General features: G+C 32.1%; 1 protein-coding gene across 2 annotated transcripts; it reads left to right on the top strand.

Annotated features, from left to right (window-relative positions):
- Positions 1-3696: 3696 nt before the first annotated feature.
- Positions 3697-19838, top strand: LOC119643909 (protein boule-like). 2 transcript variants are annotated; one of them, XM_038043412.1, is made up of 8 exons: positions 3697-4519; positions 4753-5149; positions 6170-6323; positions 15785-15844; positions 15917-16025; positions 16727-16824; positions 17003-17036; positions 19539-19838. In XM_038043412.1, exons 2-8 carry the CDS (start codon positions 5034-5036, stop codon positions 19586-19588), a joined length of 621 nt encoding a protein of 206 aa, XP_037899340.1. In that variant the 5' UTR covers positions 3697-4519; positions 4753-5033; the 3' UTR covers positions 19589-19838. The 2 variants fall into 2 exon arrangements, with proteins under 2 accessions (XP_037899340.1, XP_037899341.1); XM_038043413.1 differs by having other exon boundaries at positions 3698-4519; positions 16742-16824.
- The last annotated feature ends 2029 nt before the right edge of the window (positions 19839-21867 follow it).

Below are 21867 nucleotides of genomic sequence, written 5' to 3'. Positions count from 1 at the left end.
CTTTATTTTTTGGGCTGTGCGATTTATTTAATGGTATAGTTCTCATACATTTAGAAAAGCAATGATCAATGTGAAGATGCCGCTTTCATATTCCAGACTGTAGTGGCGTAAAATGATTCATCATGCCTGATAACTAATTAATACACATTTCATAAATTGTCAATTTATTTCAATGTTAGATAAAAGCTAATTGTTTTTTGCATTATTTTTAGCCTTAAGCTTGTTATGCGGTGTCGTCTTTTTTAGTCCCTTTTGAACTTTGAGTGTAAACTTTTTCATATTGTATTTCCCAAAAATATAATTGCTTGTGTGTATTATCTTATGTGTATGGGTGTAGCTTGTTTGGTTGCACAAGTGATCTTGAATTGAACGAAAAAACAATAAGACTTTAATTATCTCCACTATTGTCATAAGTGATTGCGAGTCACATCGTGCTACAATCTGCTTTAAAACAAACGGGGTAAGATCAGGGTTAAAGTATGTGAAATATTTAGTAAATAATAAAAAAAATTTTTAGCGTCGCGTATTTTTGCTAAGAGTGTATGTGATAGGCGACAGCCTATGCCCAACATATTGGCATCTATTAATTCAATCTAACCAAATTGCCTTTTGAGAATGGGCCAAGATTCCGCAAATGTCATTTCGACAAAGATAGTAAAGATTTTGTTACGCAGGCTTATGCAGAAATTAGTAATGATCATCGAAAAAATCCGCACCAGCACACACGCAAGTCGTTTGCTCATAACCAAGTCGAATCTCTTTCAAGGGAATTGTGATGACACACCCTGAGAAATGGTTAAATTGCAAAGCCCTCATTAGTAATCCAAGTACTAGGAAAATGCTTTGTGTTTGATGCAGCCAGAAGGAAGTCACACATTATCAGCCGCTTCAACTCGACTACACCACCGACACAGGTTGCTCCTCTGCTGTCAAGAATCATTTCGGTTATTTTGTGCAGGTTCAGAATTCGTCAGTTTGTTTTCTTCAGACTACTTTTACCTTAGATTGAGGCAGTTAGGCTAGGAAATTTTGCCACATCCACCATATAACGCACTCGTAGATTATCATTTGTTTCCTTCTGTGCAGTAACTGTAACAATGTAAAGCTTTCTTAGGTCTGTTTAAATGTTCATGAAAAACGCCATGTAGTTCTTCTTCTATTCTAACATATTCTCCCAAAAAGTTATCTGAAATTGCCAATAGGCTCGCTTAATCCGAAAATGAAAAAAACTTCCATGGAATGGTATCTTTGTTGTAGGTAGAGTTCAGTTGAATGCAAGAATGCGCGTCGACTTTGCCTTGGTATAAGCACAGATAAATAAAAAGTACATCAGGCAATAAGTTCCGACACATAGCAAGAATTGTTTTCTTTTTTTGTTGTACAAAACTGATCACCATAGAGTATTTTGATACTTTTTCTTTAGAACGATGTATTCAGACCTTCGAAATTCGTTCCGGTTTCCCCAGTGGCCCCATCATTTCATTTTTGCTTTTTATCTCTAACGCTTCCCTTCGAGAATGGCAAGCAGATAGTAGTCGTTAGGTGTCAAAGAATATTATGGGTGGGATAGCAAGTCAAACTTGAGTTTATGCAATTTTTTCTCCATGTATGTGTTTACAAAATGGTTTCATCATACTCAAGTTTTCATCTAACATAATATCAATGTAATTTAGAAAGTCAACACTATCTCCTGATTAAGAGTATTATTTACGATTTGAGGGTTTTCGCCGATGTTTTCTGGTATCAAAAACACTTTTCAACATCAGTCGGTAGCTGAGATACTATTTGTTCGACAGAGAAGAATTGCTGAGCTTAAGCGGTGACCTAGTTGTAATCAATAGACGAAATTCGGGTTGCCCTTGCCTGCGTAGCTTCTTAATTCAGTCCGACCCACGGCCCGACGTCATATATTTGCGTCAGTTTAAAGTAACTTTTTTTCACTTTTTTCCTAAAAATCTATTCCATTCGAAGTGATCATAAAAAAAATCATGAAAAAAAAATCTTGCAATATGATGAATGTTTTTCCCCGCAAGATCTGGTAGCGAACGGGTTAAGCAATTGATCGAAATGCAATAAAATTCTTGTGCGACTTGTTTTGTGTCAGCCATGAGAAAATTTTTCTTTAAAACATACGCGTAACGCTCTTATAGTTTGCTTTACTTAATAATTTGCAATTTTGAGGAGACTATGAAGAAAACGGGTGGCAAATAAACCACTTTTTTTTTCAGAATCAATTACACAGCACAATATGCTATATGCCACATATGACTCTTTTAAATGCCTTGTTAGAGATTAATTTTTCTTGGCTTTTGCTGCTGGCAAAGCGAAAAGCAGAGTGTAGCGGAAAAGACTTTTATACTCATCTTAAGCTAGTCTAGTTTAATCCAAACATATCCGTCGTGAAGTAAACCGGCCGCTCTCTTCTGCACAGGAACTGAGTTTAATTGAAAAAAAGCCTATTGTTCGATTTTTTTACAAAAGCAAAACTCGAAAAACGAAACCAGTATTGGTATATGATGCTATGGTAAAGAAACAAGTTCGCAGACACGGACTTGCCAATTGCAATTATTTTTCACTAATCGATAAGCAGCGCCGATTAAATTACATTTTTTTTAAAAACAATCCCCGGCTAAGCATATACAGAACTATAATAGAACTAATATTATCGCGATTATTCAATCGCCTACGTTTCACCATGCGATGGTGGGATAAGCGCAAGATATAATTAATTTTATTGATTTACTGAGAGATTGAGAAAGTATTTAAGAAAGATTGCATTGGTTAAGATTTTGAACTTTCGAGTCGTTGAATAACTAGGATTCAATTAAATTTCCGCGAAGTCGCGAATGCACAGATCGATAGGCCTCCGATGATGTTTATATCGCAGCCTATAAAAATTGCAAATTTGAAATATCCAAGTATGAAACAACTACATGGGGAAAAAATTTAAATTATGATGCCAAAATTATTTATTATAATAATCTTTTCTTTGCCTTAACACGAACTATTCATTATATTCATTATCTGTCGGTGTAAATTGTACATTTGTACAATTGTATTGGGACGAATGAGTGACATATGATTGTTCCCGAAATATCGTTTGTATTGTTTTTGTAATATAAAGATTTAAATTGAAAATCTGATTGCCCTTAAAAGACCTAGGAAGAATTGGAAATCGATTTGCAATTTCTTTTAATCAGAATCTTGAGAATTTGAATTTTCTTTGTTGTGACAATGTCGTTGCATTGTGTTGTGTTGTTTGCGATTTAGGCAGAGGAAATGCAATTTTATTGAAGTCGTGATTGCCTTAGTATGTAGAACGTGTAAAATTAACGAGAGCATTGTTCGCATGCATTCAACCCAAAATTTAATTAAAATTTAATTCGAATTTTGTTTCGTTTTTTTTTTAAATAAATTTTATATAAAAATAAAACATTTAAAATTTGAAACGAAAGTTATATACGGAATTTTTTCTTTCGTTTTTCTTCTTTTCACAGTCAAAGGAGGAGAATACAAAGAAAACAGATTGCTAACGACAACAAACACATACATAAACGTAATATTAAAATATTTTTGTATGAAAAAATTAACAGCAAGAAGAGCAACAACGACACAAAGTAAACATTATAAAAACGACGAAGAAGGAACAAAAGGAAAATAAAAAGCAGAAGAAAAGGAAGACAAAAGCGAAAAAGTAGAAATAAGAAAACAAAAAAAAAAAAAAACAAAAACAAAAGAAGAAATAAAAAACAAAGAGACAGACAGCAGAGCAATATTCTAAAGGTTTGTTTTGTTGCTTTTGTGAGAAAACATTGTGAGAGAAATTGAAACGAAATAATTTTAAGAGGCGAAGAAAAGCGAAAACATCGAAAAACTTCTAGCTGCTGCAAAACAAACACAAAATAAAAAGAAGAACAAGAAGAAGGAGAAAAAGAAAAAAAACGTGACAAAGCGTAAACGTTTCAGCCGCCGAAGTCGCACGCAGTCGTTTATCTAAAAATATCTATCGTCAGTGTTTGCGACACTCTCTATTTGTGCTCGAACAGAAACATAAATAATCAAAGCAACACCAAAAATAACAACAATAATAAATAGCAGCAACAGTAACAGCAACATCAAAATCAACATCAACACCAAAAAAGCAATAGCATTGGCTTCTTTCGCTTCGGACGCTGCTGTATTAATCTGAATATTTACCGCACGCACCACTGTATTCACATTCAATACGTACTTAACGAGTGATCGAAATTTGGTTGTTAAAATTCGCAACAGTAGACAAAGATAAAACAAATCACACAAAAAAGAAGCCAATCGAGGAGACTCATTATTATTATTACTGCAGTTATATATTTATTATTATTATTATATTAATGATATAGATATCGGCGAGATATCTTCTAATTGCCTGCCTTTGTAACTTGCAACGTAAAAAGCCATTCTGGAAAATATTGAATCTCAGTCGCTCCATTTCTCTTCTTCTTTGTCTCGCCTTCTTGTACAAACATCACAGACACATATAGTAAGCGCATCAACTTTTTACCGCATTATATGTATATAAATTCACATATATATACATATATATATACATATATATACATATATATATACATATATATACATATATATATATATATATATATAGATATAGATTGTTGTCAATCATAATATTGCATTTATTTCTTCTCTTCTCCTTCTTCTTCTTCTTCTTTTTTTTTTATTCGTTTACTTGCGCACCCGCGTACAATTTGTTAGAGTTTTCGATAATTGTGTTATAATTATTATAAAAATATTGACAACATTATCTGGCAATACGTCATCTCAATTACATCATTTAAGAGTAATTGAAAGTACAACAAGAAGAACAACAACAGTTCCAAAAACATTTCTAATAATAGAAGTCGTCAAAATTCAATTTTTTCGACTTCTATTGATTGCTTGCTTGCAAGGGCGCTTTTGTTTCACCAAACGCCTTAATTAACAACACATTCAAAATTCTACCTATAGCGGCAAATTTTAAAATTCATCCACAAACAATGCATAAGATGGCAGCACCGAGCGGAGCAGCGCCGACGGCGGCTCTTGAAGCTCCCCTATCAGCGCCCAAATATGGTACACTGATACCGAATAGAATTTTTGTAGGCGGTATAAGGTAAGCTCTCTATTACCCTCTTTTATATGAACACAGCCATATATACATATACACACATATACATGTAATGCGTATAGAAATGTCATATAATAAAACACCGATCCATCTCTACTCATAGTCATTGAACTCTCATAACGGGTACGTAATACTGTAGTGCAGTATACATATCGATAACGATATCAACACATATACATTATTTTGCATAATAATAAGTATATGTTATAAAAAATAGGGCCGTTTACAGCTTTACGCCCTTCAAACGGTTTACCTATTAACGATTTAATCGACCATTGAGGTATTCTCGTGTCCGCTTAACGGTGGCTTAGGGGGGTTATATCTGCGTTTTAGTGCCAAGAGTTCAGTAATCAGTAATTTTATTTCCCAATCGAGTCGAGAGCTTTAACGATTAACTTCGCTCTTCTTCAACTCGTTTTTTTCGTATTGCGATTGAATTGCGTTACTGAATGAAATTATTTATAATATATTATACGGAAATTTTATAGGCAATACCGGAGGTAAGTAGTGCCAGATGTAGTCTTCTCGAAACTTAAGAGAATTATTTCATCGATTTTTCAATTCATTTATCAAATCTCTGAAGGGGAATTGCTATAAAAAGTCGAAAACACTCGTATTATCGAGCGATTGCAATAAATTTTTCCCTTGACAAAAATAGAAAAATTTTCCACCGTTTTATGTTAAGCCAGTTCGAGCCTCACAAACAACGTAAATAACACTATTTTATTGTTATTGTTGCTATACGCGCTTATCGCTTAAACAAAAATCAAGAGTTCAAATTTCCCTTGCTACCGTATGTTTCTCTAACCATGTCGTCCTCCAGTTACGATATTTGTCGAAAAGGCAATCATTGCGTTTGTTAACCTTTCGTAATGAGATAAAAATAATTTAGATGCAAGTTTCTGCATTTCACGTTACAACACGCACACACGACACTGCAAAGTTGTCATTTCATTTCTCTCCAATTTTGCATATTCTTACATTTTTCTTAATTAACTTTTTTAGCGGTGATACCACTGAATCCGATTTATGTCGCGTCTTTTCCGCCTACGGTAATGTTAAATCAACTAAAATTATTGTGGATCGCGCTGGTGTTAGCAAGGGATACGGGTTTGTTACGTTCGAAACGGAACAAGAAGCTCAACGCCTGCAAACTGATGTAAGTCCTTAAGATTCTAATTCTAATGCTTTCACACATAGCTTTTTGCTGCATAAAATTCTTTAAGCGAAAAAAAACTCCCTAAAAATGTAGAAGACGTTTGAAAAAAAAAAATTTTTTTTTGTTTTTTTTTTTCTTATAAACATCGCGGCAGTGAGTTTTTTTCCCAATTAAAGAAAAGCCTGAATTAATCTATTCTTTGTTTTTTTTTTTTATTTATTTATTTATTTTTTCAAACATGTACACCCTTCTTTTACACATATACTATGACGGAGTGCAGGACATAACCTAAAAATGATTTAATGAAAAAAAAGAAAAAAAAAACAATACTTATTTATATATATATATATATATATATATATATATATATATATATATATATATATATATATATTAAATATATGTACCTGTAGAAAAAGAAACGAAACGTGCGTGTGAAACACTACTACCGCAAGTCCACGTAACAAAAAGAAACGCAAGAGAAAACAAAAAGAAATAGAAAGTGTGTGTTTCAATTTTTTCTGCTTCATCTAAGAGTAAACTACCACAGCTCACGCAACCGAAATGAAAGGAAAGAGAAGAAGATCTTTGTGTTGTTCTATTTTTATGATTAAACATCCAAAGCAAACATTTCGTTTTCGTTACATATTCTTATGTTGTTCTTATTTTTTTTCTCTTTCTATACTTTTGCTGTTCAGTTTTTTACATTTTTTTAAAATAAATTTTTATTACTAAAAATTACAAATAGAAATCAGCAGGCAATGGAAAACACAAAAAATGAAAAAAAAAGAGAGAAAAGCAAATTTTAGTGCGTTTTTGTTAAATTCTTGTGTTTGTTGCAAATTGAAAGTTGAGTTTCTTTCTATATTTAAAATTGAAATAAAAAATATAAAAAGCAAAAAACCAAAAATAAAAAATTCGGTATTTGCCGTAAGGCGAATTTTGAATACCCACCACTGCCATTTTGAGGGCTGTAGTCGAGCTACAAAATACTTTTTCAGTTGTGAAATTGTCTTTATTTTAGGGCTTTTTACGAATGAAGAAATGCTTGCTTATATAGTCAAGTTTGGTTTCAGGAACTGAACTCTGCACATACAGGTTCAGCGACAATTGCGTATATGTAGGGATAGTTTTTTTTTTGTAAAAATTATCGATTATGTCTTTGGGATGCCAATAGGCACTGTCCAGCACGCAATAGCCAAATGTGATTTTAGTAGGCTGGTCGCCTGGTGTCGCCTGTCGGAAGCTTAAGTCCTTACGGGACCCAAAGTTTTAGTGACCATCAGCTGATTGTTTAATCAGTCATCACATACGATGCTATGTGCCAATGCCCCAAATTGATTTTTCACTCTCGACTCTTTTTTTTTCTTTTTTCGGATCATCCATCCACTCTATCCTAGTTTTTAATTCAAATTCAACAGTAGCTGACATATATAACCCATGCAATTTTCTTTCTGATTCGAATATTAAGATATGTATCAAATAAATTGTGTAAACGAGGAAGTAGTACATCATGTTTGTCCTCCGGTGGTGGGTATAAAAGCAAATCATTGAATCAAAAACGCCATGAATCGAAAGCAGTGCTGTATTGTGAAACTTTGTTTAACATGTTCTGTTGATTGCTCATGAATATTATATAACACATTGTTGATAAATAATTGAATATTTATTAATTGGCTTACGCGCTAGGTAGAACACGGAGAATAATATTGAAAAAAACAAAAAAAAAGTGCATGTCAACTTGAAAAATTGCCTTTTTTTAAAGTATACTTTTAGTCTTGTTTATTTAACAAAATTAAAAGTCTTCCTTAAGGCTATTTTTATTGATTATATATTAAAGTCGACTTTTTTGGGCTCATATCACACAAATATAAATATACACATATTTATTTTTTTTCCTTTCTTTTTATTATTATGAAAAATACTTAAGTTGACCTTTTGTACAAGAATTAAAACAAAAAAGAAGAAAAAAAAAGAGCAGATTTATCTATCATATCCTCCCTTGTATAGACCTAATAATTTGTTCTCTTCTTCTGTTGTGTGTGGGCGCATTTATCATATGTAAAAATAGGTTGCCTAAAAGTGCCTTTTGTTCACTTGATCATAAATATTGTAATTATTTTATAACTATTTGTAAAGGACAGCAAGCAGCGTTTGCCAGACTTCCTTTTTTTTTTTATTTTGTATTCTTTTTATTACCCTGAAAATTCATATTTATATATCTTAGTTACGCAATTTAAGTTGAGCGTAAAAAATGTTGAAAAACTTTTCTTTTTTTTTGCCACTTGCGATTGCCGCCTCTCTTGTGATTCCGCCTATTGTTGGAAGTTTTCAAATTTTAAACAGTAATTGAAAATTACAAATATGACTTGATATGTTATTTCGCCACGGTGCAGTCTTACTGTCTTCTCACTGTCTTCTGTTCTGCGACAAAGAGTGACTAACTTAGGTATTGAGATTGTGTTGGGAGCGTTGGTAATGTATTGCGAAAAATGCATCTAAAGACGAATTTTAATTTATTCTCTGATCACATTTACATTTATGCAATTATGAATTAGTTTATTGCGCCCTTAAGCTGATGACTTGACGTTTTGTAAATATAGTAATCAATTCGTTTTGTGGCATATTTGCATTTCCTCCTGTACACCCCATATCGATTTCTAAGGCCTTCCGTCTTTTATATCATTATCATCCGCCCACTCGAATTCTGTTGTTGCTGTGTTCTTTATTTTTATTATTATTTTTTTTTCATTGTTGTTTTATTGTTGTTGCTATTTAATAAGCCCTAAAGCTTTGTAAATATTTTAAATTATTTTGCTAACCTTTTTTAGTAAACATCATTCATATATATGTATACATATATATAGAGGAGGTTTCATTTATCAAATCTATTTCTTTTTTGTGTATGTGTTAGGCTTCAATTTGTAAATCATTTCATTTTAAGGTGGATTTTTATATCCGTAGGTGGTTTTTCTCTAAAGTACTTATATATAAATTAATTAAAATTCAATAAATTATTTAATAAATTGCGAATTCGTTTGCCATAAAATAACAATAAAACCACAAATTGACGCCGCAACCGTTAAAATAGTTGTCGAGAGTGTATTAGCGTCATCACCCAAGCAAATACGAACATCTAACATATGTTGAACGTGTGATATATGAGAAATACACACAGAGCATAGGGTTCATATAAGGAACACCAAATCGGGTAAATGGCCTTCAAGAGGATTTTTTGGCGTAGGACTAAATTAAAACCTTATGCTTATTTATAAATGGGAGGTATATCTAGAGAGCATGGGGTCCATGTAGAGCACACCATTTCGGTTAAATGTCTTTCGCGAGGATTTCCTGAAATGAAACTTCAAATGTTTCGAAATGTCCAATACTTGAACAGTGTGCCGAATCAATGTCCGTTCCGTGCCTGAAATCCCTGCAAACATTTTCACGAACTGCTTCGGTCTTGTGTAAGCTGAAGGGCGAGCAGAATGTTCGAGATTCATCCAGAATGGCGCAAAATTCAAATTTTACATGAATTTTGGAATAATGTTTTCTTTATGGACTTTAAAATGATTTTTATTCCTAATCTTTTTCCTAATAATCTCCTTGATTAGAAAAAAGTAAATTGCGTTGGTCTTGGGATTTTGTTTTCACTCCAATGATATGACGGCAGTCTAATAATCATGTTGCTTTTAGCATAGGTATTCACATACGAGATTACGTTGTCATAGTCGTAATATAAGAAGAATAAATCTGGATCAAGTGATCTTTGCTGACTACCATAACGGCATATTTGATTAATATTTAAACTCCGCAGAATGATGAACGCGAAAAATCTGATAAGAGTTTAGTTAATTTTTAATCTCTAAAAATTTTTCCCATTTCAATCGGCCAGATATCGCCAGAGATATCGATCATGTCACGGTTGCTATTTAAAACAACATTTGGCATTCACTGCTATTGCCAAGACCCGAGATATAGTTAATTGAGTAGGCAACGACAATTTCGCTAGGGATGTGAATTTGAGTTGTTGTGCTATTTTGCTTTATATACGTTTATATACGTTTTTCCTACCCTTTATTGAATTTTCATTTCATGACTATTCGTACATGTTTCTCTTAAAATTATTCGTAATGTCCTGTTTTGTATGGCAGAAAACAAATAACAACTGCTGAAAAGTTTCTCGTTTATTATATGAGTACGAACAGACTTGTACTTCACACACATATATGCGTGCACATATATAAATATAAAAATTATAATTAAAACGTTATACTTTGTAGCCTTCAGAATCATCTTCCACACAGACACAATGGCGAATAGTGTGGCGGTGTGGTTCCCTACTCGTTAACCTACATTTTAAACTTGCATAAAATAAAGAAATTCATTTTCTCAAAAAGGAAAACGAAGAAATTTTGTCATCCTGTACGAAAGGGACATAGAAAAAACCATTAAAATGTTAAACAAAGTTTTTCTCTGCACTTTGAAAAAAAATGGAAAAAAACAAATTTTTCTTTTTTTTTTTTTTTTTAAGTTAAATATTTTATTATATAAACTTTCTCTCATTTCTTAAGTGAAATTTTTCTTATTTCACATTACACATTTTGCCAATTGCTTTGCCACGACCACAACGATGCATTGTGAGATTCTAAAATTGGAGTACTGGTGCATCATAAATGAAACGCATTTTTGTAGTCAATATTCAACATTTGTTGGTCATCAGAGATCAATTTTTTTCCCCTAACGGGAGAGGGAAAGGGAAAGGAAGAAAGGGATCTGAACTCTTGACTCTATCAGAAATACATCTCGATTCATGAGGGAGGTCACAAAGCATAGTCTTCGATCCATCGAAGATGGCGAAATATTGTACGAATTCTGGGTTCTTTCATATTGCCGTACCCCGAAATACCATTCCAGCGATATACCAATCCCGATTTCGCTGGTCCGTTCATCGGTTATCGCTCATTTAAATTCTCAAGGCCCAGCTTGACGCTTGACATACATTGAATTTGAAAACAAATTGCATTTGGTCGCACCTCACGCGATACCCAACAGTGGCTGGAAAAATGAAATATGAAAATATCAAAAAAAAAAAAAAAAAAAAAAAAAAAAAAGTGAAAATATTCCAACAATATTATCAATAATTAAAAACTTGTATTATGTACAAGCTAATAAGCAAAGCAAATCTGAAATTCTGGAGAACAATAAAAACGAGAAAATGATGTCGCTCCACAGGTGACTGTGGTCAATCAATTGACTATTGATGTAATAAACTTTGCAATTTTTATACATGTTGATATCCAGATGGGATTGTGATGGGTAATGGGAATATTCGTCTCAATCCGTATATAGTTAGTTGCCTTACTTTGTTCTCTTTTATATTAATTGTTATAATACAAAGTTTAGGTAGATTTTTTACTTAAAAAAAAAAAAATAAAAAAAATAAAAATAACAAAATTATTTCCTGCCGTAATTAAAAAATTTCCCAATTAATACCGTTCACCATTTTTGCTCTAATCATTATTCTATACATGTACACAAACATATACTCCAACTAATGTCGTTGTTTCTCCTTTCCCATATTGTTGTCGTACAAAGCTCACTTTTTTTCCCCATGTATTTAGTAGAAAGAAATCCACATTTGTTGCTTTCTTCCCTTATCGACAATAGCACCGTCAACCAACAGAGTTCTGCACTTTAATTTCTCGCCTCCTCACCAACCAAAAGAAAAATGTCTACTAATTAATTAATAATGCTTTTTAGTATGAAATGAAAAGAGATAAAAAAAAGAAAAAAAAACGCTTTTTGCTCATATTCGTTTGTGAGATTTTTTTTTTTTTTCGTTGGTTTTTTTGTGCTTACACTTCTTCTTCCTTCATAATTAAAGACTTTACGCTTGAGAGTACTTCATTGGTATACAACTAGCTGCTAGTATTTTTTTTTTTTTTTTTTTTTCTTTTTTGTGTAAGGAATTGAAAAACAAAAATTTTAAAAGGGAAATTTATGCAATACTACTACCGCTTGTAGAGCCTCTTTTCTTATTTTCATTACGTTGCACTCGACAGTTTCCTGACTTCATGTTTTTACGCTTAACATTATATCGCTTTTCAAAATGATTTTATGATTTATTATTTTTTTTCTTTTTGTATTGTCTAATTTTTGGCAAATGTATTTAGATTTCTCATGCCTTTACTGCCAATTCAATTCAAATTGTCGCTCTTTCAGCCAAGCCATACATAGCACGTATGTAAATATAGCTGTGTACGATAAAGTTTATCCAATGTAAAACTGAACCTAAACCCCTTTCTTCTTCTTCGTTACTGTTATATATACTTTTCAAAGTTAACCGTAAATAGAACGATTGACTGACTGACTGACTTATTGTCTATGTAACTTAATTCTAAAAAATTATTTCTAATAACTTAATTCGCGTAGAGGAAAATCGTACAAAAAGAATTGATGTCATCCCCAGCATGCCAATTGCATTAGAAGCACTATGCATCAGCTCGGGGGGATGCGAAATTGTGTTACCTTTTGTTGTCTTCTTCGAGCTGCAAGGCACAACTCAGAGAAGCTACAAGTGATCGCGTCTAAGGTTAAATTTTAGAGGGTGCAGAGGATCTTTCACATTGTGAAAGTCGAAGTACTGCCCAGATAAGTTTCGAGTGATCGGAAGAAAAAAGCATATAGGGCAAGGAATATAATCCATTTCGTGTTCACTTCCATATACAGAAGGAACTCATAATGCATTTCGAAAATGTATATCGAGTAACGAGCTCAAGACAAAGCCCTCATTACTTGACAATGTGACTCAACCTTGGTGGACGATATTAGCGCTCGTTGTGTCCCGTAATTTGCAAAAGAATATAGGCGTGGATTCATTTCTTCAATATAATAATCTCTCATCTGTGGTTTTTTTCAGTGATTTTGCTCACGTTTTTTTTTTTTTTTGCTTTATATATTTTTAACATAATAAAATCATGAAATCAAATAAAATGTGTTCATCAAGCTTAATTGAAGATTTTTGCGCTACCAAGCTTTAGAAAGAAATCCTTCTCCACAGACTTATAAACTATTTTTGATTGATTTTTGGCAAGTATGTGGGGCTTTTATGTAAATCGTTTGGTAGCGATTATGCGAAATATTTCTCTAATAAAACAAATATTATTATTCCTTCGATAAAGTGAATACATAACAGGAACATCAGTTTTTAAATTATTTTATGAGGTACACGGTAAACGATGTTATTGGGCCTTCAAACGCTCGACATTAGAAACTTCTCGCATTTTTTTCATGATTTCCATGCATCTTTTGTTTATTTATTTATTATTATTATTATTATTTTTTGTTTTACAATGTAAGAACACTTTCCGGCCTTTTGAACTTTGGAATATACCTTGGTCTCAGAAAATCATTAGAATAAGTATATTTCTTCACAATCGACAAGTAAGGCAAATTCCAGCTTCGCAAGATTAAATTTTTTCCTATTTATGAATCTATTCGAAAGACTCGAGCTATTTTCATTTGATCACTCTGTTGTGGAATGACCACTAAAAAGATTTATTTATTCATTTAAGAAATTTTTTGTGAAAATTGGAACTTTAATCCGGCCAAAATGGTAAGAAAATCCCCAACTATTTCGAATCTTTCCGAGGCTATCTATAAAAGGAATCGTTATAAGAAACCATACTAGGGGCAGAATTCTCAGTGATAATACTGAATCGGAATAACCCTCGAATGCTGCTCTGGAAGGGATAATTTTATGATTTTAATTTTTGGTTCAATTCTCTTACAAATTATTGTTTGTAGTGGTCTTTAATGAGGATTTCGTTCGCTTGAAGGAACTCGTCAAATCAGGGATACAAGAATATGGGACTTTGTTGCAGATTTCAATGCTCAGATTGTGACATCGGGAGCTGTAGTACACTTTTCAGACACACTTCTCAGCAGTAGTAATTACTTTCGCGAATTACGCAGGAAAAGTAAGTTTTGATGGTTAAATTAGCATATGATGCGATAAAGGCCTTTCTCGTAAATCCTTTATTTTTATTATATTTGATCAGCAACAGTCATTGGCTTAGTGGGCTTCGCCAAATAATCCCATCTGTCCGCACATATGTTTATTCTTTTGGTTTGATCGGTTCTAGTCGCATTTACGTGGTGGCTGTCCTTGTCAAAACTCTAATAAAACTGTTTCAAAAATTGCTTCGAACGGGCGCGCGGGTTCCATCTAGAAAATACTTCCAAGTAAATACAACAATCGTTGAAGTTCCATTGAATCCATTTCAAAAGAAGAAAGCAAAAGAAACTGTACGGGTTGGGATGTATGGACCAGATGAAAAAGAAGAAGAAAAATAAAAAAACTGAATTTACAGAAAAAATGTGACTGTTTCTCAAACGATTAATAATAATGCCATCTATTTTTGCACATATTTTATTGAACAGTATACGTACATTATGCCATACAAATTCGTTTAGAGGTTGACAGGTTGGCCGGCCACCTCTGCTTTAGTTAGTAATTGCAACTCTAAAATCAGCTGACGCATTAAATATATTTTCGCTTCGTAGTTAAGCACTTTTGTTGTTGTAATTAAAAGATCGTTTAGGCTTTTTGCTTACCAAGCCTCCAAGTGACTAACAGTGATAACTTTTCAATTTGTAGAAAAAATTATTTATTATACAGTGTAACCCATTTTACTAATACTGACTTTTTGTTGTTGCTAGTGTCTTCGTTATCTTATTTCGAAAAGAAAGTTTTGCCAGTATTCCAAAATTTTGCTCTGTTAACTAAGATGACGAAGTTTCCGAAATTGCGAATAAAAACGCCTTCATTTATTTATTTATTTATTATTATTATTATTATTTTCTTCTTAAAATTATATGTCTTTCTTGTTTTTTTATTGTGTTTTCTGATTTCAAATTTTTTTTTTTTTTTTTTTTAAATACAAAAATTTTCCTTTTTATTATTAGATTATATACATTTTAGTTAAATGCGAAAACGTTTTGTAAATGACAAACACTATCATGCCTTGGAAATGTGTAAAATTGTGTTAACGAGTTGATTACGTTGCGTTACAATTTTTCAATTGATTCTTTTTTTTTTTTTTACACATGTATACATATAATGGAAAATAAAAATCAATCCTTAGATGAGCGTTTTAAAGTTCGAGTTCGTTCGTTCGTTCGTTCGTTCGTTCGTTCGTTGGTTGGTTGGTTCAATTTCAATACGTTTTTACCTTCTTTGTGTTGACGTTGCGTTCATACTTTAACTGCAAACAAATTTTTACAAAAAGTTTCTTTAAGTTACATAACGTTACATATTTTTTACTAATTTTTGTTCGAAATGAATTCAATCTATACCATCAAATAAACTGAAAAGTATTAGCAGAAGTTTATTGTTTATTTAAAAAATAATTTTCAATTCTCTTTTCCTCCCCAATCAATCACATAACGAAAAACAGGGTGAATGCGTTGTGCTCAGGGATCGTAAATTAAATATAGCGCCAGCCATAAAAAAACAGGTAACACTATCCCTTTCGTAAAACAAAAAAAAATAATAATAAAATTTGTTAATTTCGCATTTTCATTTGCAGTCTATTGTGGCTACAAATGGTGCTGTTTATTACACTACCACACCACCAGCCCCCATTAGCAATATGCCTATTGATCAATTTGCCGCCGCAGTTTATCCACCAGCAGCAGGTAATTTCATTTCAAATATTCTTCTCATAATATTTCGTAATATTACTATTACGAGTTTCTCACACTCAATACGGGAGGGGCAGGGAAAAGAAAATCGTTAAGGCCCAGCCTTTAAGGGGAAAATATATTATCTATCTTATACAAGGGGACATCGCATACAGCGTTAAACGAGTACTTGTCAATCTTTGCATTTTTGTTTTTTATCCGCATGAGGATATTAGAAGGTATAAGGAACTCTGTCCGATTCATGACATGTGAAAAGAAATGACTGAATAGCTCAACTTTACACGTTAATAATCACGTTAAGCCAAACGAAACAAAGATGGAGAAAGTGGGAAGAGGGGAAGGGGGAGCTCTTTCTGATATAATTGAATTGATTCAAAATTTGAATCAATACGTTTCGCTATTATTTCTTGTAAGCTTTCCTCAAAGGGAAGATTATTTCGCTTTTAAAACTCGGGAAAAGAGGACACATCTGCTGCCAGTTGCGTGCATAAAAAGTGAAATGTCTTACCACATACTTATTTTTGAGGCCGTTTAAATCGAGAAGGCCACATTTCCCGACTTTCCCAGACACAATCCCAGACTTTCGTAACGGACCTAATAGAAGAATTAAAAAAAAAAAATATCATTTGTTTTTGATTGTTTGTTTTTATGATCCATGTTTTTGTTGTTAACATAACATTATAATAAACTCAAAGTTAATGATTTTACAGCCGCTGCTGCAGCTGGTGTGCCAACAATTTACCCACCTTCAATGCAATATCAACCATTCTATCAATACTACAGTGTGCCAATGGTAAGTAATTGGGCTCTGGGGTATTTTTCGCTTTGTTACTTGTATGTAAATATATATATATATATATATATATATATATATATATATATATATATAAATTCTCAGTATATTTTTTTGTTTATACTTATGTAATATCCTTTTTCTTTTTTATTTCTTTCTAAATTTTTAATATTAACAGAATGTACCCACCATTTGGCCCCAAAATTATCAAGGTATGTAATCAGCAAAAACAAAATAAAAAATAAAAAATCGAAAAATAGTCACTACTACTTCAAGCCACTAAAAACATAATAAGACCTACTACTACAACTGCATTTACTTATTTTTTACGGGTTGGTTGAGTTTTTTTTTTCCTTGGTTTTCTTTTTTTTTGTTTCGCTTGCAATCGAAGTGGTAGTAGTAGTAGTAGTAGCAGTAGTAGTAGTAGTAGTATGTGTGTGTTAATCTTATAATTTTTTTAAAATTTTTAAGTTCGCCAAAAATGTACAGTGTGGTAAATACTATGCAAAGCTAAAATGATTGACACTTGAGTAGCGAAAGGATAGCGACGTGGTGCTCGACACCCGCATACGAAAAATTTTGTGCGCAATGGGCGAAGTTTTCGTCTGCATGTACGTGCTCACGTGTGAATAAACGTGGACGGACTATTCATTTATGTCCGTCCGTCCGTCTTAATAGTAATGTTTTGAAATAGAAGAGGATAATTAAGCAATTACGGGCTGACTCCGTCGTCGAATAGCACAATGTACATAACAAGTCAACTAAAAAAAATTGATGCAAAACCTTATCTCTTCTATCTTTTGAAAAACGATTTCAATCGGCTTAATCAACCAACCACGCCCACAGCCAACCCCACATTCATTCACACGCACAAGTCGGGGTTGAGTAATGAAGAGTAGTAGCCCCCCTTCGAAGTGAGAATACATCAAATTTTAACTGCTTTACGAACGAGTCCGGTGTTTAGATGAAACTGCGTTTTGTTTGGCAGTTGTTTAAAACCTAAATCCAATTTTCTTCTACTTCTTTAATTATTCAAAATAACCTTTCAGTGCTCTTAACTTGACTTTTAGATTTAGTTAAATGTAGTTTACCCATAATAGTTTGCTCTACATAACGTCCGTTTGTTGTTGGGAAAAAGCAAAAACCGCAAAAGCTTCAAGAGTAATTACAGTAAATCCGCCCAAACTTAGATGGAATTCAAAAAAAAAAAAAAAAAATCTCCAATATATGATGCATTACTTTTTGGTTTACGCGTTTTGTCAGTAAAGTAAGGCATGTTAAGTTTAATATTCTCTTTGTGTATTGCCCTTTGAAAAGGTATGCAGCAGCAGAGGAGGAGGAGGAGGAGGAGAGAAATGCTCTTGTTTTTATGTGCTTTTAGTACAGACTTTGTTGTTCAAAAAATATTTCTTGTACTCTACTCTATAATATCACTATTTCGGCTTTAAAGTAACATTGATCAAAAATTTTCAGCGATGACAGTTAGTTTCTCCGCTCAGTAGATAGTCACGACGATTGTAGCAACAGTTCTTGTTAAACGATTTAAATCAATTATTAGTGTACCCTGAGGTATATATAATTTTATTCCTAGAAATTGCACTCATAAATTTTTGATATCAATTTCGACCATAAGTGGCTCTGCGACTTCTTACTTTTCCTAAAGCTTTTCTCACTGTATCAGGCAACATTATCGATTAATAGAAAACTCGAAAAGTGGCCTTCAGCCACTCTTTGTTGATTAGATGCCAGAAATACATGAAGGAAGGTGTGAGATCAAAATGTTTTAAAATCAAATTATGATGAGTACTGAGGGTGGTTCTCATCCGCCGAGATAAAATTATTATATCTGAGGTTCCGAAATAGTTGGCTGGCAGAGTGATTGAACCAAACTTTTCGGAAAATGCTGTTGATTCGTTACAGTTACAGTGAAACGGTTTATATTACCTTACATATTCACTTATCTGCAATGCAGCAGTTGATATTCGAAAGAGACGTCCCGCTATTATTTTGAGAAATGTTTGGTTGTGTGGTCGCATTTTACGATCATCAACCCAGAACTTCGCCAAATTCCAGCCTTCCGTCTTGCTGTTAGGATCTGTAAATGTTCCCAAGCTAACGACAGAAGTATGGATGGACGGACGGACAGACAAGTTTAAATCTATTTAAAATTATACGCTTAATTCCAGCAATTCGGCGCAAACGTTAGTCATCTAAAAATACCAATTGTTTTTTCCTTCTTTTTTTTTTTTACTTTAATAGCGGAGAGTAAATAAGTGCGCTTTCAAACAAGAATGCCTATTTTTCGATATGTTGCATATTCGCGTCTGACATCAATCAATGCTTTTTTCGATACCTATAAAGCGTTATATTAAAAAAAAGAAAAAAGTGTAAATGAAAATAGATTCATTCGAAACTCAACTCTCTTATACCTTGTAATACGTACAAGGTGTTACATAACGTTTCTTATGGATGGCTTGAAACACATTTTTTAATGAGCGCCCCCTCAGCGTAATGTGATTTATAGCCTGAAAGAGTTCTAAATGTTTTTTTTTCTTTTTTTTTTTTTTTTACCACACTGTTGTAATGTTCACTTTTTAGTGAATGCATTAATTGAAATTTAATATCTTGGATTAATTAAATTTAATTTTTTGTTGTATATTTTTTGGTTTTATTTATTTATGCTGTAATGCCACATAAACACAATGTGAGAGTAGTAGAACCAACTTTATTGGCCTACGGAGGCACCAATGCAGCGCAACTTTAAATTCAACTAGATAATTTATTTTATATATCCATAGATATATATATATATATACATTTTTTCTGTTTGGCTAGTTTTATGTTTTTTGTAACAAAAAACACATGTTAAGTTTTAGTTTTTAGAAAACTCGAAATGCTCTGAATGCACAGAAAAACACTGTGCCACAGCGCTTATGTATTTGCATACAAGAGCTATATATAACTTATAATTCTTTTCTTTTTTTTTTTTTTTTTTTTTGTTTTTCTAGGTATTTGAGAAAAAAGTAAAAACTATGTATCGAAAAATTCAAAAAAATAATTGTAAGAAAATTAATAAAAAAAAATATAAAAAAAAAAAGAGGAAAAATAAATAAAAAGAAACAACGCAAAACTTTTAATACATCAAGACAGAGCTTTCATTCAACAAAGTAATGCCCATTCGAAAACTGAATATTTTTTTTCGTTTTTTTTCAACTCTTTCGTTTCGAAATTCAGAAACAAAGTTTTCCCGTTTCACACCCTCCCTCTACTGGTAAGAAATTTATCGTCGAATTAATTCAGCGAACGAATTCAGTCACAGTTTCTATGCGATTTCGTCAGGCAAGTTCATCGCGTTGCGGTTAATCATATTTGCCCGATAGTTTACGTTCGGAGCAATCTTCGGATTGCAACTCTGCACTGTTCATATAGTAAATAAGTTAGAAAAATACTTTCCATGAAGCCATTATTTCACTAGCGTTGTTGGCGGCAGGCATCGTATTCAACCGATTAACTTTCAAATTTTCATCTCTTTGCATAGCGTTCGGCCGCAGATGTCTATTTTATTTTAAAATCTTTATTGCTTCCGAACGGTCGCTATTCTGGAAAGTTTTCTTTCCTTTTGCTGCTTGTCTGTGAGAAGAAGGTAGAGTAAAAGTAAAATCGCAAATCGTTTTGTACTCTTCATGCAGAGACGTAATAAAATTTCAGCCTACACTGATCCGCGCATGATACTAACGCTTGTATAAATATATTATTTAGGTGTATACCTTCTATTGGAAAATTGCTATTGCTTTATTAACTATTACACCTAGTACTTAAGATTTCTTCATTTTTTATTTTTGATTAAGCTATATATGTATACATATATATATATATAATATCTATGAAAATAGTAAAAATGAGCAGAGATACCTATAAGTCTTGAAATGCACGTTAGAGTCGTGTGTTTGGTATTTTATCAAACAATTACGAATATTTGTAAATTTTTTAAAATTATAGGTATTTATCCATGTTAATTTTGAGGACAACAACAACTATCCATTATACAACAACAACAACAACCACAACTATGACTACGACAAGCAACCATTAAAACCACAGTTACAACTACAATAATTTAAATTAAAGCTAAAGAATTAAAAAAAAAAAAAAATTATTTATAGAAAATATAACTATAATATATATATATATATATATATAAATATATAAATGTATATATATAAAAATGTATATAAATATATATATATTACTATATATATATATATATATATATATATATATATGAATAAATAAATAAATAAATAAATACGAAGGAAATAACAAATACTATTACAACTATATTACTCTAATATTACTATAAATACTACTACAATACGCAAAAAATATTTATGATAATGACTAGAACAACAACAACAATAACGACAAAATGGTAAAAACCGATGATGTTATAGGAACAAACGCTCATTCTATACATACTTACGTATACACATACGCAAATACAGACATATATATATATATATATGGGTAAAACATAAATGTATACACTACACACAGGTACACATAAACCTATATAATATATACATATATATTTTTAGTAAATGTGTATGATGAGATAAAAACAGAAAAACCAAAAAAGTAATAATAATAATAGTAATAACACAAAAAAAAAAAAAACAAAAAATGACAAGACGACTCAGTACGAATAGTGAAAAGAAAAAAAATTGGAAAAAGAAAAACTACCGTTTTTTAATGAAAAAGAAAAAAAAAAGAAGAAACACACGAAAATTCCGATCAAATTTAAATTGATTCTTTATATTTTTTAGTTCTCTCTCTCTCTCTCTCAATCTGCATGAAAGCGCACTTCCAATTCAACGAGTACCATAAATATTGTAAATAAGTTGACAATTAATTGGCTTATGCTATTATGGTAGTGTGAGTGATTCATGTTGTGTAAGGAAAGATGCATGCACCAATGGAGGCAAACAAGAAAAAGAAAGAGAAAAAAGATAATTAATTGTATATAGCTTCTCGTATAATACTAAG

Source organism: Glossina fuscipes, unplaced genomic scaffold, assembly GCF_014805625.2.
Source record: "Glossina fuscipes isolate IAEA_lab_2018 unplaced genomic scaffold, Yale_Gfus_2 67779, whole genome shotgun sequence".
Classification (NCBI taxonomy): domain Eukaryota; kingdom Metazoa; phylum Arthropoda; class Insecta; order Diptera; family Glossinidae; genus Glossina; species Glossina fuscipes.
The sequence above is the reverse complement of the archived record's forward strand: the minus strand, read 5'-3'. Positions and strand labels throughout refer to the sequence as shown.